The sequence below is a fragment of the Neolamprologus brichardi genome, chromosome 7, assembly GCF_056152115.1.
Source record: "Neolamprologus brichardi isolate AB-2024 chromosome 7, ASM5615211v1, whole genome shotgun sequence".
NCBI lineage: Eukaryota > Metazoa > Chordata > Actinopteri > Cichliformes > Cichlidae > Neolamprologus > Neolamprologus brichardi.
The window spans coordinates 24,660,307-24,677,386 of NC_142110.1; the positions used below are offsets into that span (position 1 = coordinate 24,660,307).

The 17,080-nt window shown below is 37.7% G+C and overlaps 2 protein-coding genes across 2 annotated transcripts; both read right to left on the reverse strand.

The window, feature by feature from the left end:
* Window positions 1-535: 535 nt before the first annotated feature.
* cdhr5b (cadherin-related family member 5b) lies at window positions 536-11,611 on the reverse strand. Its single transcript, XM_006782299.1, has 15 exons — window positions 11,509-11,611; window positions 9,899-10,074; window positions 9,744-9,797; window positions 9,503-9,592; window positions 9,266-9,352; window positions 9,042-9,143; window positions 8,759-8,929; window positions 8,515-8,605; window positions 8,333-8,430; window positions 7,364-7,567; window positions 6,615-6,725; window positions 6,459-6,525; window positions 4,414-4,623; window positions 2,866-3,035; window positions 536-1,081 (listed from the first exon to the last, which is right to left on the reverse strand). Exons 1-15 carry the CDS (start codon window positions 11,594-11,596, stop codon window positions 536-538), a joined length of 2,265 nt encoding a protein of 754 aa, XP_006782362.1. The 5' UTR covers window positions 11,597-11,611.
* A 2,245-nt stretch (window positions 11,612-13,856) lies between these two features.
* On the reverse strand, window positions 13,857-16,605 carry LOC148102024 (uncharacterized). Its single transcript, XM_087844408.1, has 5 exons — window positions 16,549-16,605; window positions 15,609-15,709; window positions 15,345-15,449; window positions 14,820-14,963; window positions 13,857-13,947 (listed from the first exon to the last, which is right to left on the reverse strand). The coding sequence occupies exons 1-5, from the start codon at window positions 16,603-16,605 to the stop codon at window positions 13,857-13,859; spliced, it is 498 nt and encodes a 165-aa protein (XP_087700534.1).
* Window positions 16,606-17,080: the final 475 nt, after the last annotated feature.

Below are 17,080 nucleotides of genomic sequence, written 5' to 3' on the forward strand. Positions count from 1 at the left end.
TTCTGCTAACCTGGGCTAAATTACAAGTTAATAATTAACTGTTAAAGAAGTGTTCATTGTTCACTGACACCGCTACTGCAAAAAAGGGGCAATAAAACTAGAGGACAGGGGCACAAGATGAAGGCACATAGTGAATCAAAAAATCAAATTAAATGAACAGCAGGGTGAGCAGAGGTCCCATGATTTTCACTCCATAATTTCTACCACATTGATTTCATGAGTCACAAATGCCTCACTAATGTATATAATAATGTTTTTAATGAATTTATGACACGTTGATTAACTATGACACATTTACATTAAGAATAGATGCTACAATATGTTGCATTTATATAAAATCTAAAGGTTCAAACTTTTTAGCTTTTGATTTATACTTGAAATTTCTTTTTCCATAAGGTGTACGCTGTGCTGGTTCTGTGTGACGGCTCCTTTGTAATAGGCTGATAAGGCTGAATATTACGTGCTTTACTGATAAAAAAAATCATTCGATTTTATTATAGGTGCTTTCCACCATGTTCTTGTCTTTTTGCTACGCTTACAGATCAATGTCCAGTCCGTCGTCACCATCTGAGTCGTCGCCCGGTTCCTCTATTTTCACGCCTAGGCCACTGTCCAAATCGGTATCAGCAAACAAGACCTTGGAGTTTTTTTGTGGTTTTCCATCCCGTTCATGTTTTTTGCTGCTTGAGGGTGGTTCCTCATCTTCCTCCTCGCTGTCCTCCCTGTTGTCTGGGAGAATGACCACCTCTTCCTTGGCACTGGGGTCAATGTCTGCCTTAAACCAGACAGACTTGTACCCCTCCTCCGCACGCCTCTCCTTTGTCAGGATGGGTTTTACTTCCTTCTCGCTGTCAGCCTTATCTGAGCCTACATCACTGGTGTCATCAGGCAAAAGGTCATGCAGTGGTGCAGAAGACCTTTCGATGGCCTCTTTGGTTGGGATATCCCATACTGGTTTTGGTGTCTGTTCACTTTTTGTCTCTGGACCACTTGAGCCCGTGCTTCCTCCATCATCATCATCATGCTGAAAGGCTTCATTGGTGTACTGGATGCCCTCTTTTTGGCCTGGGCCTTGACCCAGCTGTGGATAGAACAACAGAAAGGGGAGAACATTTATAAACAAGAGGACTTGAAAGTGTTATTCACAACAAGCTGCTACATCAGTCTATACAATGAATATATATTTTCATGGAAAAGCATCAGAAACCCTTCCCTTCAGTCTTTGAATCAAGGATTCACAATGGAAAAACTGTGTCCTTACTACGACTTCCAGTAGACATTTTCTACACTTAGCTTGCTGTTTTGAATCTCCTTTAATGCTGTTTCATAAAGTGAATACTAATGATGAGAAAAAAATTACCTCAAATGCTTTAGTCAGGAAATATATTTATTCAGCTAACAGTCTTTATTGTATTCTTACTGAGACTGACTGACTGACACAAAACGCTGTCTATTCATATTATAAATGCTTTTGTCCAATTGTAGCTGTTGGACTGTACTGTAACACAGATTCAACATTTGCCCTAAATCTTACTGTGAACTATGCAGTCAACAAGAATTCATATAAAAGAGAAAGGGGAAGGGAAAGGGAAGTTACCAGCCAGAATCAAAGCAAATAACCCAAAAGGGCCACCGTGATTCAGGGGGTTGGGATCCCCAGATTTGTCTGGCCTGGTTGTTGTGTCCTTGGGCAAGGCACTTCACCCTACTGCCTACTGGTGTTGGCCAGAGGGGCCGATGGCGCGATATGGCAGCCTCGCTTCTGTCAGTCTGCCCCAGGGGAGCTGTGGCTACAACCGTAGCTGCCTCCACCAGTGTGTGAATGTGAGAGTGAATGAATAGTGGCATTGTACAGCGCTTTGAGTGTCTAAGTGCTATTTAAATGCAAGTTATTATTATTATTAAAAGCTACAGGTAAAACATTGCACACTGCTAAATCAATGTGGACTTCTTTATAGAGTGCAGAAAAAATGAGCTAAAACAGAAGTGAGCCAAGAGAAATAATCAGAAGGAGGAGGACATATTTACACAAGATTAGCAAAAAGGTCTTGATTTATTTTTTTTTTACTGTGGGTTATTGTTGAACTAGCTTCAGAAAACGTTCCCTGAAGGACTATTGACACAGAATCTGATGGGAAGTTTCTTTCATCCACTGAAACAGACACTCTGACTTTGCATGTAGCATAACTGGGCCCTTCCTGTAGCTTCCATTAGATATTTGTTTCCCCAGTTTATTGTAGTCTTCCTATTGCTTAAAATTATCTCAAAATATTTTTCATATTTATGTTAATTCATCTGGCTGTTGACTGATATTCTGTGGGGTGAATATTGAATACAGAATAGAATAAGTAATTGATCCTCTGCTGTTTTTGAAAGTTTGTTTACTTACAAGAAATGAACAGTCTTTAATTGTTATGATAGTTTAACATTAATGGAGACAGAATATCAATCAAAAATCCAGAAAAACCCCACACCCGGTGTGGGGATTTGGTGTTCTAGTTACCAAGCAGCCAAGTTACCTACAGGATTTTGAGTTTCTGTAAAGAGCAGTGGGTCAAAATCCCTCCACAGGTGTGCCCAAACCTGGTGACCAGCTACAAGAAACATCTTACTAATTTCTTAGTGTGAAATTATGCTGTAATTTAGCCTGAATCTCAAAGGTCACAAGGTGTATAAACATTAAACAAGTGAAAATAGTACAAATAAAATATTTCATAAGGAATCTTTTATCTTGTCCGTAAATCTGTTTAACTGAAACCAAGGTGGTCAAAAATGAAAATGTGTGAATAGTAAAGACCAACGTGTTGGGAAGGGATGAGTCTGGATGAATGTGAAAGTTCACCCACACCTAAACCTTAAACTTACGGAGCTTCGAAATATGTTGGCTTCATAGATCTTCTTCCAGTCTGCCTTCCCCTTCTGCATGCGATGGGCAAGCACACCAATGACCACCAGACAAACTAACAGGAGAGCACCCAAGGTTGCACCCAGTGCTGCCATCTCCACTGTTCCATATTCACCAGATGGGTTGATGACTGCAGAAACAATAAAAAACCCTCATTAAAGAGTCTAAACCCTTTCTGTAAACTGAAGTGTTTTTCATCAAATGTTAATTCTAACTGTAAATGTCAGATTAATCTTTGTTACTTGGAATGGAAATTTTAGGCGAAACGTTTAGCACACTAAAGCTGTGGTTAAGTAACTTTAACACAAAAACTGATAGATTAAGACTGGTTTGATAAGGGTTGACTGCACATAGCTTAAGAAAAATGAAATGACAGATACAATATGTAGATTATAGATCTGCCACTTACTAAAAATGCCATGCTAAAATTCCATACTGAACAAGTGGCGAGCTCAAAAATCAAGACAAAGCCAAGAACTGCAGTTCCTCAAGTGGCCACTTGAGACTTGCTAGTCGAACCCCATAAACTCCCCTATTAAAACGCCTAATGCAGAGTTTTCTCCTTTATAACAACTCAGGAGAAAGTGATTATTTTTTAATATCTCATCCACCTGGATAGTGGATCTGGGTGCTTGGCCACTCGATAAGTGTCCACTGCACCAGACTAGCTTCTCCTAGATAATCTTGTCTACTGTAAGTCATTAAACCAGACAACACCATTGTGTTTGTGCTGTTGATGCCTTTTGAAGGAATTTAAATGGATTATCTAACTAATAATAACTAATAATATGGCTTTCTCATGTATCCAAATTCTAGGGAAACAGCATGGCAGTAGCTGACATGCTAATACTAGTTTCAAAATGCATGGACAGATCAACATCCATCTATTATGCTGAGTATGAACTTGACATATTTTTAAGCTTTCAGAACATATTGAAGATTTATTTGAACTAGCCTTTACTGCACTTTTTTTTCTTTCTTTATTATTTATTTATTTAGGAATAACTGCTGTGATGAATGAGAAGTATATGGGCCAATGCTTAATACCAACAATGAGACTTTTAAGACATTTTTATAGCTTTGGAACAATGTGAAAAAAGCCTTTATAGGAAGTTAGAAGTATATTCCTGTCTAAAATAAGGCTGGATGACAAAAACAAATTATTATTATTTTAGGAACTTTTCTCAAAGGTTATCCAATTATTTTTTTTGTTTCCTGTGAATTTCATTTATTTTCCATGTACTACCCCTTTCCCCTAGGTCATTTCTAAAAAAAACAAAAAACAAAAATAACAACAAAAATATGTGTGTGTGTTAAAATATGTGTTGGTAAATCCTTTGTTTGCCTGGCAATGGTTCTTCTTAGAGTTACTGCTTGTTTGTGTGTGTGTGTGTGTGTGTGTGTGTGTGTGTGTGTGTGTGTGTGTGTGTGTGTGTGTGCGCGCGCGCGTGTGTGTTTTTTTCCCCAAAGGACCACATTTGATCTGATGAAGAGTAATGGGTAAGCACCTGGTGGTGCCTTGCTGGGAGTGGAGAAACTTTCTTCAGGGGTCAAAGTGGGATTAATTGCTGAAGAACTGTCTTCAGTGGATGTAGCCAAGTTAGTGGTGCTCTCACTGGGACTGGTCGTTGAGACGCTGGTGCTGGTTGTGGATTCACCTGTGGTTGTTGTGGTCATAAAGTCTGTAGTAGTCTGAGGTAAACTGGTGGTGGTGAGACCTGGGAGGAGAGCACACTTTGAAGCTTAGTGGTTTTACCTGTGTCTTCATTTTCTGCTTTAGATGTCCATAAAACGGCCATTTTAGCGTTCTTTAAAGGTCTTTGCAAGCCACATGGACATGAATCTTGATGCATGTAGCTAATCCTTGTTCAGTCTGGGCCAGGATATAGCTGTTATTCTTCTGCTTTCTGTCTTAATGCCACACTCCGCTGGATTGGCCATGACAACTCAAGGACACATCATATAGCCAGGTTCTGTGGCCTCAAATCAACAAGACTTTCTTCTTTGTTGGAGTTCCAAACATTTTACTGTGCACATATTACTTCCATATATTCCATTTGGGTTGGTTTGTCGAGTGCAATTGCCATTAAGATCAGTGCCATTTCAAGAAAGATTCCTATTTGGTGGGCAAGTAGACATATATCATAATTGCAGTCGCACTGCAAGATGGTCATCCTAAACTTCTGACACCATCAAAAGTTCATCCAGGAGTGTCTTTGGTTGTAAACCAACTTTGAGCATAAGTATGGTGTGATAGCCCATGGTGTGGGTCACTGTTTTAGAGTCCCAATCTTTTCACATTGTCCCTCTCTCATCTGGGACATTCAAAATTACACTCTAAATATTGGTATTATAAGTTATTCAGATTGGGTGCAAAGTAAATTTTCATCATAATTTTTGCAAGACCTTGAATCATGTTTAAGGCAAAGTTTTTAAGTTATTGACACAAAAAGAGAAAATCACATTGACAGGGGGTAAAAAAATAAAAGAAACTTGCATTTTAAGTTTAAAGGGGTACAAATCAACAAAGAACACAAAGGAGAACACAGCAGCAGTGAACGGAACAATTAACATTGTGTCCTTGGGCAAGACACTTCACCTACCGCCTACTGGTGTTGGCCAGAAGGGCCGATGGCGCGATATGGCAGCCTCGCTTCTGTCAGTCTGCCCCAGGGCAGCTGTGGCTACAACTGTAGCTTGCCTCCACCAGTGTGTGAATGTGAGAGTGAATGGGTGGATGACTGGACGTGTAAAGCGCTTTGGGGTCCCTAGGCGGGACTAGTAAAACCGCTATACAAATACAGGCCATTTACCATTTACCATTTACCATTTCAGTAAAGACCAGGAAAAAACACAAAGTAGGGACAGAAGGGTAACAATGTACAGGAGAAATCAATCCAACAAATAAAAGTGGGAAAAAAACAAAACCACAAAGACAAAGAAACCCTCCTTAAAACCAACCTTTAAAAAAAAAAAAAAGACAAGAAATAAAGTGAAAGAGGCATAAATTCATAGAGACATAAAAATGCTGATAGGGAAACCCAGGAATCATAGAAAGGGACATAAAGAAGATTAACTATTACATTTACATCTTGGTTCTTCTAGATTAATTTCACAAATTCATAAAGCGATTTTTTGGATCATTGAAAATCAGTTATATAAACATTAGACGATCTTTCAGTTGACAACACTTAAAACAAGAAGATCTTGATTTATAAATCATGTTCGAATGTACTTGATGAACACGCAGTATGCTGCAGAATATTGAGGGGGGCTGTTACTCAGGAGTTAGAGTACTTCGTTTGCCAACTGCAAGGTCAGAGTCTTCCAGTGCACATGCTGAAGTATCCCCTAGTACATCTTCTGGAGAGGGAGTGTGTGTGGATGTGAATAGATAATACTGTATACATATGTGTGTGTGATTGGGCGACTGGGACTTGTGGTAGAGCTTTGAGCTTTGACTAAGTAGAAAGGTGCTATACAAGTATCAGCCCATTTGTTGCATTGACAGAACAAGTAGAGTCAGAAGCATATTGTGGAAGGTTTCATTTACCTAATTTCACCTCCACTGACAGCTGAGCTGTGGCTGTTTCATCATTGGTTGAATCTACTGCCAATACCTGAAAGTTCAAAGACAAAGTTAAATGCTTGATAAGAAACTTGCTCACTTCATCAGTCATCGTAACTTTAACTAGACTTGTACACTCACTTCCAGGGACAGGGTTTCCTCTGGGAGTTCCTTAGTCATGAATAAGAAGCCGTTAATGATGGAGAATTCGCTCCTCCCCATAATGGAATAAGTGATGTGGGGATTCAGATCCTGTTTCAACATATGTAGAAAAAAGAAAGTTGGTGCTGGGCATGATGTAGATCGAAAACTCCCAAAAGACTTTGTTAGTAATCAAACAAACTCACAATGGATAAGTAGTTTGCCACTAAACTGCATAATGTCATGAAATAATGTATAAGTCTCTCCATCAGTGAAAATAACTACATCATGCCTGGAAACAGTTGACAGAATGGCTGGACATGCACCACTGCTGGCTGTTACCAAAATGAGCTTTCACTTAACAAACTTGTACATAACAAAAGTCAAACATTCTTGCTGGAACATTCTTTTGTTTTTAAACAAATAATCAATACAAGCATTTGTAAACTACATTTAAATGGCATTTCAGGAAATTTACAAAAGATGCTAAGGAAACATTAGGAAATGGATCATCGAGAAATAGAACTGTTAGCTCTAATTTCCCACTTCCATTTCCATAAAAAACTACAGAGAATAAAGAAACATAAGTCAAACCTAGAAGAAGAATAAAAGTTTGGGAACACAGCCTATGAGCAGGTATCATCCATCCATCCATCATCCATCCATCCATCTTTTCACCTCAACAAAGCATAAACACTTGTTTCACCTAGTCACATTGGTGTTTAGGGGTTTGAGTAACTGCATTTTACCGCTGTGGCAGCATAATCTTCATCTGTGGCAATAATCTGCAGTGGCGTGTCCTTGTTTGTCAGATCCATCGCCATGGCACCTACTGACGAGATGACTCCTTCATAATGATCTTTCTGAAATTTTGGGGGGTGTAAGCTTTTGACTTGGACACTGATTGTGATGGTAGTGGTGGCAAACTGATGAGTGTTCACTTTCTGACTGGCCTGTCAAAGAAAAACACAGCTGAAAACATCAGGATTGTATAATACTGAAATAAATTCCCTGAGATTAACCTGACAAAGAAATTCATACATTTAAATTATTGATGTAATAATTTAATAAGATTTTCTGCCAATTTTCTGTCATATTTAGGGACCAACAGACTGCCTGTCTGCTCTTTGTAGGCAAGACGATTCTCGCTTCAATTTGGGAATGAGAATCGGCCTCAGGTGGAGGACATATAGCAGAATGTGGCAACATTGGAAGTAATGCAGATGTTGGAGTGATTGATTTACCAGACTGTAAGAACAATGTGCATGCACAATGACAGTAAAGGGCTATTCTATTCTATTCTATTCTATTCTATTCTATTCTATTCTATTCTATTCTAAAATTAATTTTAGTTCAATATCAAAGGATATATTAAATACATGTTGAACTAGGAATGAAGTAACTATTTGTAACTTTGTTTTAGAAAATATATTATAAATGTAAATAAAGTAAACCTAACTAAAGGTTTTTCTCCTGTTCATTAAATTTAAAAGTCTGAATTGGCCAGAATCTGAGTGATCTTGTGAACATCAACAATAGGCCTGTGTGGGAGAGTTCAAGCTGGGTTTTCTTTTTTGTTTTTATTCTTTTTTACTGTTTTGGTTACATCCTACATCTATTTACTTACATCTATTTTAAAAAATCCAGTTTGATTACAGTTTTTAGCACAGATGACACCATCATCATTCGATAACAGCAAGAGAATATGTTGTGTTTACCAGCACTGTCAAAGTGATCGTCCCCAACACATCAGCTGGCTTCAGCATGGTAATGTTCCCCGTGTTTGAGTTGATCTCGAACAGACCAGCATCATTTCCTGCAATCACAGACAAACTAGGCTTCTTCTTTGTGCTAATAATCAACAACTTTACAATTGTTTGTTATAATTCAAGTTATATACCACTTAGGAACGAATATGTTATCTCCTCATTTATTCCAGAGTCTCCATCAATGGCGTACAGAGGTCCTGGTTTCAGTGGTAACACTCCAGGCTGCGAAAGCAAAATCACAGTTATGGCCTCAAAGTGTTTATCAGGCATTTAAAACCTTCTCATTCATTAACAGTGTTAAAAGCTAAAATACCACTCTATATAATACTTTATATATGTATATAATACATAATTACTATAGTGGGAGTAACTCACCTCCTGTTCATTAAGGACAACAAATCCAGTATAGCCGGTACTCTGGCAAATCACATTCTCGCCCATGTTATGTGTGGTGCATGGCTGGAACCATGGCGGTCTGTTGTCCTCATCTAAGATAGTGACTGCAATAGTTGTGGTGGCACTATATCTTTCTGGTTCTTGTGTGTCCTAAAAATGTCGGAAGAAGAAACATCCAAATGCCAGAAAGAAAAACCATAGGTATCCTCCAGAGTTAGGAGGAAACTATTGTTGTGTATAATCAGAAATGTTGACTACTCACCAGAACTTCCAATACCAGCTGCACATTTTTGACTTTTTCATAATCAAGGCGTGCATTAACAAGAATAACTGCGCTAGTCGGTGACTGCAGTCTAAAGTAATCCTGCAGATATGAAAAAGGAAATAAAAATGTTTAGATCACTGTGTATCTTTGACCTTACTCTGGTCAAAGATGCTGGAACTAATATCTACTGTCTCATGTGAGACAAAAGAAAAAAGTCTTACAGATTCAGGTGTGAGTGTATAGTAGAGCGTGGGGTTGTCCAAGTCATTGGCAGCGAATTGACCCACAGTGGTCCCTATAGCTGCTATCTATATATATATAAAAAAAGTACCACTAAATAAGGTACATTCAAAAAGAAGATATGAGGGCTATCTACTCGTGCCACAACACAAAAATTAATAAATAGATTAAAGAATTACAAAGACAAATAATAACTTCTCTAGTATTTCAACCCTTACCTCACTGACTTGAACCTCGTACGGATTTTTATCAAAGCTGGGAGGGTTATCATTCAAATTGCCAATGACTACAATGATGACTTCGTTTTTCTGGAAACAGATTAAATTGACATTAGTGTGTCAGATAACACATGACCATTAAGTACAAGCAAAGTCTGAGTCTGTGAAAAACACACAGCTGAGTGAAAAACTGAAGACTTTTATTGTTAAACCTGCTCAGCGTGTTTAAAGGCAGTTTTACCGTCAGTCCTGCAGTTGTTTTACACGTGATGGGGACCGGAAAACTGTTTTTAATCTGCAAACAAAACAAGTTTTATGCTCAAGAGATTTTACTGTAGAAATGACACAAAGATGAGTTTTAATCTTATTGGTATTATTAGTCATGACTGACAGTACCTCATAGTCAAACACCTTTGCAGCTGTCAGGTTGTTTCCATTAAGTGAAAATGGGTTTGGGTCTGCAGCTGGAGGAGTAAATTCAAGGGTCACATCTTCCTGGACAGCTATTGTCACAACAACGTCACCTATTCTGTTGTTTTCTGGAATCTGCACATTTGAAGGAGGAGAACACACTGTTGGGGCAGAAGGAAAAAGACAGATATTCTAATTAAAGACACAGACATTTGTCTGTTAGAATATGTCTGTTGTTCCCCTCGTTCCACAATAATTGAACCCACTCAGCTCCAAGAAACATTCATTTCTGGGAGCACAGTGGAAACCGCTCTGAGCGAAAGTGGTTTTATCACCTTGCCTTCACCTTTGTCTCAAAAGACAGTTTACAAAGAAGTAGAATTTGGAAAACCTGTGCAGTTTATTGAAATGTTGAGGAGTACAAGGAATAAACAGTCACAATAAAACTAGCACAGTTTAAAAAAAAGTTAGTTTAATAAATGCATAAAGATTACAAGCTATTAAAAAAAATAAAATAAAAATAAAAACTATAACTACACATGGACTAGTAGAAGTTACTATTAAACATATTACAGGATTAGTGGAATAATGCATTAAACATCTGCAATTGTAATATTCCTTTGCACATTTATTAATGATGTTTGTTTGATGAACTTGACAATGACTTAAGTGAACCATGAACAGAACGAACTAAAAAAAATGCACCAAACAGTGTGACAGCGTGTCTGTTGGCTTCTAGACTTTTGACCCCCTCCCCTTTCTTTTCTTTCATTCGTTTCTTAGCTCACAGGCTTTCACTAGCTGCCCAATTCACTCTGATGATGATAACAACAACAACAACAACAACAACAACAACAACAAAAATAATAATAATAAACACAAAAAAGACTAACAAGAGGAGCTTACAGAGAGTCTACAGTGCTCCTCTAGGCAAAGCAAATATGTTTGACACGACACCGCCTTCAGACCATGATTCTGCTAAAACTGCCTTACATGGCAGGTTATTGGACTCAAGCCTTTGTGTAGTGTGACTAGCACATAAGCATGATTACTCTATACAGATTACATAATTGTTCTTTTTGACAATCTGATTATTCTGTGAATGAAAATCACTGGATTGATCTAAGCAGGAAAAAACCCAAGGTCCAATATTGTCTGAAACCCAACGGGGCAACCACCGACTGTTACTGCTATTTTTAGAATTTACTAATATAATTTATTTGACTCAGTAGGATATTCTCCATCACCACAGCTTTGGCAAAAGCTGATTAGTGTGAGAACTACGTACTGGTGTTGAACCCTTACCTTTGCAGAGATAAACATGTTTAGGATCAACATTTAAGGTAAAATATGTGACACTTGCTTATATATGAAACATCTTAAAACACTGTTAATTGTATTTCTTTTGAGACAGTTGCTTTGTGTGTTTTTTTAACCCACTTTTTACAATACTTTTTTAAATGGCAGAAGTTAAGTCATTTGTATGTGCCATAGATACCACTGAACACACTGTTACGCAGCCCATTATTTTTTTGTAGGAACAGAGATCAACAGTCAGGTAAACAACAGGTGAAACAACAGAGATGGATACTCACTGGGGGTCTGAGCCAATGTCTGAAATGGAATCAGAAGGATGAAACAGAGGAGTGTTGTCGCAGTGAAGTGTGGATAAATATTCTCCATGTCCGACTGTGTCTTCGTCAGTCCCGACTGAACTGCCTCTCGTCTGTGCCAATCTGCTTGCGTTTATGGCTGCACTGGACTTTTACCCATCATAAAACCTGTTACATGTATTCCTGTTTGCTGTGAAGTCATATAAGGTCTTTTTCTGTGACTAATTGCCTTTTACTTGACAAGATTGACATGACGATGCATGTTAATATTGTTTGCACATCTGCAGAAGTGATGATAGTATTTGATATCATTAAATTAAGTATTCCCTCATCTGTTTTTCCTTAACTTTAGGACACTCGATGTGTCCTATCGCAAGATCATGTGTCTTGATTTGCATTTATGGTTGACAACAGTGGGATAAACATAACACATACAACACTCCTAGTACAGAGGCCAGTACAGTTGTTAAACACTTTATACTGAATTTGACTATATTATATGAATAAAAGCCTTTTTTGTCCCTATTAATCCATACAAACCCCATAATTAGACATGTTTGTACTATATAGGAGCCACCCTTTGCGAACAAATGACTCTATCCACTTTTATGTGTTAGATGCCTAAAAGACTGTAAGTACAAGAAAGAATGAAGCAGAATAAAAATAAAAACAGTTCTTTGAATGTTCACTTGATTCTGACTTCAAAAATACGTCAGCCCTCATAGACTCGCATGATAAAATGTCCAACTTTACAGCAGCAATAACCACATTTATACCCTGGTTTTTATGGCTGACTATCCCCTTTATGGCAACTGGACAGTGTTGATTTTTTTAATAACCCAACAGTTTCAATTGCATTTAAGCTTGAAGTTAGGGTGTCCTGAAGGGTGGCGTTTGACAGGAGGATGTCATTTAGGCTACTATTTCATATAAGGGCTTTGCCTTGGTTCATTTCAGTCACACAGCTGTACCTCTTGCCTGTGTTTGCTATATGCAATTTGGAATATTTAATATAGTAATTTAAAATAAATAATAATAGTAATAAATAATAATAGTAATAATAATAATAAAAAGGAGAGGAAGGAGAAAAAAGATAATAAACTCCAAGATACACTATTTTAAATTAAAAACAAAAAATATTTTCAACTGACTGTTTTTTTTGTGTGTTAATATGATCATTAACATATTATTTTAAATGCTATTAAAAAGAGAATGCCTTGGAGTAATTTGCTTTTTGGCTCATCCAGATAACAATCAGATCAGTTTCTGCATTGATGACGCATCTATCCATCAGTTCATCCATCTGTTCGTGCCTCTGCAATTCACAAGAATTTCTACTCCTCCTAGAGCAGAGGTCAGCAACCACATGCGGCTCTTTAGTGGGTAAAGAGCCACATGCAGACCCACTGGTTAGGGTTAACCTGACCTTATTAATACATATACTATATGTGTGCATGTAATATCCTCTCCCAGTTACACCCATCATCCACCCGTTGGTCTCCCATTACATCGTTCCTGACACCTGTGTGTGTCTGTTGTTTGGTAGAAGGAGCTATATAATATTTAAGAAAGGAATATATAATTGTGCTTTATGTTTTTCATAGCGCTTCTCAAAAAAGACTCCTGCCATTAGAACTGGTCCTGTTACATTTCAGATGCATTATTTACCGATGTGTTCCAAGCATTTTTTCATATCCATACCTTTTTTAATATGAATATTATTTACGCTTTAAAGATGAGAGCTGTTCTTACTGAAGAAACTTGAAGTTGGAGGTTGAAAACAAGCTGCATTTTTGAATTAGAAGGGAAATTTAAATTCAAGTTGCTTGAGTTGAGCTATGTGTAAATACAACATGCACACCATGACTTGGATGGTTGGAGGAATTTTTTTCTATGGCTTTGTGTTCAGGAACTGATCCTTCTGAGAACGGAGGTAGAAAAATATCTTTCAATAAAAATATCTTTCTTTAATTTTTTGTGATATATGTGTCCACCACAGAGGACATAAATGAACAGGCTGGGTCTCAGCGCGATATCGCACAGACTTCAAAACCCTGACATGAGCCTTTAAGTTTTCATTTAGCGCCACCTACAGGACAAGTTATTGTGGCACAATGCATTCTTGTATGTACAAATATCAAACCCTCCATATAATTATGAAACACACTAGTCACTGAAAAGTACTTCATAAAACATATTTAATAACAAAGTGATGTGTTCCCACACTAAATAAGATAACAGCTGCATTTACACACATTTATTCAGATCATCAGTATCGTTGTTTTTCCAACTAACATCACATTGGATCTCCTCATCTCACTGAGAGTCTTCTACAGGTCGGTGGGCCAGTTGTTGTAGACAGATGGACACATGTACTGTTTCAGCAGCAGATTAACTTTCTCCGTGTCTGCTCCCACCACACTGTGAACAAACACGGCATAAAAAACATGCTGACACGTGTGGATAAAAACACAAAAAGCCATTAATGAAGAAAATATAAACTCTCTAATGATGTCTGCTGAACTAAAACCTTCAGTTATATTACTTTGTAGTAGCAGCACACCGTAACTAGCTCCAGTTTTATATACTAGTATGTATCTAATTTTACATCCCAATGTTTTATTAAGAACAACACTTCCAATTCATTCAAACCATGTCATACACTTTACTCTGCTACACCATAGTGCTTTTAATATGAAAATACTACAGGAAGTCTGAAATTTCACTCAAAACTTTCAACTTGCCACTAAGTTGAAAATCCAACCAGGTAGATTGTGACAAACAAAAACCCAAACACTTTATTTCATAGTTTTTTGAGAATTCTACTCAGCTGTTTTCTTCCATTGCTGATTAACTGTAGTCAATGAAACTCAGCACTTCACAATAAAAGCCAGTCAGGGAAAGACTGTCAGTAAAAGATCAGAAAGTTAATTAAATTGGAAGTGAGGTGACATTAAAACCTAAATGAAAACAGTGTTACAGAAGAACGACAGCAGAGCACTGAGTGCAACACAAACCTGTTGTTGGAATTTGTGCTGTGGAGAATTATTCAGTGGGCGTATTACTTCAAACTGTTCCTGTTTCTGCTTTATTTGTTCATCTCTTCTATGCTTACTACTTTTATTTGAGACCTATCTTTAAAAAGTTGGACAGAACACTCTTGTCTGATTTTGATGCATAAAAAGAGAAAAGTCAGCTTAGAGGGACTGCTGTGTATGGAGTCACAAGTTTTTCCATCGTTAGTGTTAGAATATGTTTCACTGTTCTTATAATGTGCCGGTCACATGTCGCACCTCTTCTTTATGCCTTGCATGCGGCGCAGAAAAGCGCAGATCGAGGTGTGTTTGGCTTTAGAGCGCAGAAACTCTGAGTATCTGTTTGAGAACTCGATGTCTCCCAGCTGCCTCCTGCGGTCTAGACCTGAAGACATCAGCTGCCTGAAACACAATCACATTATCATTCATCTCAGTTTTATGTTTACCTGTATATGATTTTGAATGTGCACAATTTTATCTACAATAAAAAGGAAATGCATCACTTATTACACAAATACTGTTGACGCTTTTTGTAAAGTGGAAAAAAAGATGTTAGAGCTGACACTGAGGCCCCTCGTTCACTTAAAGTAGCCCAATGTTAATGGAAGACAGTTGTGAGAGTCATGTCAGTGAGCTATACAATAAGCTGAAACTCATCACAAAAATGGCTCCAAAAATTAGAGTAACAGCAGCAACAGTTAGGTCTTATTGCAAAATCTCACTCTGTGTATATGAGATCCAATCCCACATTTAAGTGAAGAATCACTTTTAATGTAAACTCACCTGAGTCTGGCCTCAAGCAGAGCATCTGCAGAATTTGCTGACAGAGACCATGGTGCGTTCAGGGGTCTGATTTGAGTCAGGAATTCTTCCACTTCATCCTGGTCCCTGAGGTTACATGAAAGGAAGATGAACATTTAAAGAACATTTCTGAACTCTGTTGAGAAATCATAAATCTTTGTATAATAATTATAACTATTATCTTATAATTTCAGATTATTGAATTTTAGCAAAATCTGAAAGATTTGTTTGGGAAAGGAAAGTTACCTGACAGGAAGTGATGTGATGAGGTGGAGGAAGGAAAACAGCAGGAAAACCTGAGTGACGCTGATGGATGGCATCATGAAGATGGTAAAGATGATAATCTCCTTAGAAGGCAAGCAAATGATTCAGACTTTCTTCAGTAAACTTAGGTTTTTTTTAACAAAGTTCTCCTTGTGACCTGCGTCTCATCCAACACATCTGGAACAAACTACAATATCACCCAACCAAAATAATCCTGATTCAGAGCAAATTACCTGTTTATTTCTTTCTTCATAGCATCCTCTCATTCTTTCTTTCTGAAATCTAACTTATTTTAAAATATTCTTTCAGTGTATGTCTCAGACAGCAACAATGTTTAAAACATGCCTGTTGATTACTGCTTTTATTTACATGCGCAGTGGAAATAACTGGGTGGATAAAACAGGAATATAAATGCAAGTCTTATTGAAAAGTGGGTACTTACAGGATAGGTACTATGGACAAAACTGAAATTTAGGAAAAACTGACAATCCTCTCCAGTAACACCTTCAATTAACCAACACATCTTTGCGTGCAAGAATATCATATGTTCAAGTCAAAATGTTCAAATTGAGACAAAACAAAACTGCTTTAAAATGCTGCTTTATCAAAAACAATGATGTCTCTTTGAGCTTTGTGGTGAGCGAGAAGCTAAACAGGCATCGCTGTTTCAAACAAAACAGGAAAGCTAAGAAATTATTTGTGGCTAAGATGGTCCACATGATCAAAACAAGGCAAGACAATGAAATTACAAAGGAAACAAATCAAATGCAGTGACTGTTACTTCTGTAAAGAAAATCCAACTTAAACTGCATTAGATCTATATTTAGGTCTGGCTCAGCATTAATAGATCTCTTTCTTTGCACTTCTAAAAGCAAAGCTTAAATGAACACACTCGGTACAGTCAATGCCTTTTGAGACTCACCTGCACTGATCCTGCTGAAATCAACCCCGCAGACTGATGTCGAGCTCCGCACCACATCCTTTTGTACCTCCTCAGGTATCGACCTCTGCCAGACTTCACTCTGATTTTACAGTTCTGATTATTTATTCTGTCAACAGATTAAGTTTGCAGTCGGATTTTCCAGCTGCGGGTAGGCTTGTTGACATCCTGAAATGTTAATGATATGGGATTGACCATCCTTAATGAGCTTTAATCACCTGTGAGAGCTACATCCTGTTTGCTCACATGAAATTAGCAACACGTCATTGCTGAGTATTGATCGGCAAACACACACATTTCAATCTTTTTTATTATTGGGATTTGTGCTTCTGTTTGCTTCAGAGACAACTAGTAATTAAGACTTACTCCAATAACAATGTACAAACATTCTTGTTGTTGCCCATCTTGAAGAGCAGTGACATCATGCCCAGGCCTCTGGTCAATTATGCTTCTGTAAATCTGAGCTTTTGGAGTTTTTTTTATTCATAGTTAAATGCAATAAATTTGAGATGGG

Coding starts and splice junctions, on each gene's coding strand:
- cdhr5b (XM_006782299.1), bottom strand. CDS start 11,596: ATGGAGAATATTTATCCACACTTCACTGCGACAACACTCCTCTGTTTC. Junction 9,353..9,502: donor ACGAGGTTCAAGTCAGTGAG/GTAAGGGTTGAA, acceptor ATATATATATAG/ATAGCAGCTATAGGGACCAC. Junction 8,606..8,758: donor TTGTCCTTAATGAACAGGAG/GTGAGTTACTCC, acceptor TTGCTTTCGCAG/CCTGGAGTGTTACCACTGAA.
- LOC148102024 (XM_087844408.1), bottom strand. CDS start 16,605: ATGTGGTGCGGAGCTCGACATCAGTCTGCGGGGTTGATTTCAGCAGGA. Junction 14,964..15,344: donor CTGCTTGAGGCCAGACTCAG/GTGAGTTTACAT, acceptor ATTGTGTTTCAG/GCAGCTGATGTCTTCAGGTC. Junction 13,948..14,819: donor ATGCAAGGCATAAAGAAGAG/GTGCGACATGTG, acceptor GTTTGTTCACAG/TGTGGTGGGAGCAGACACGG.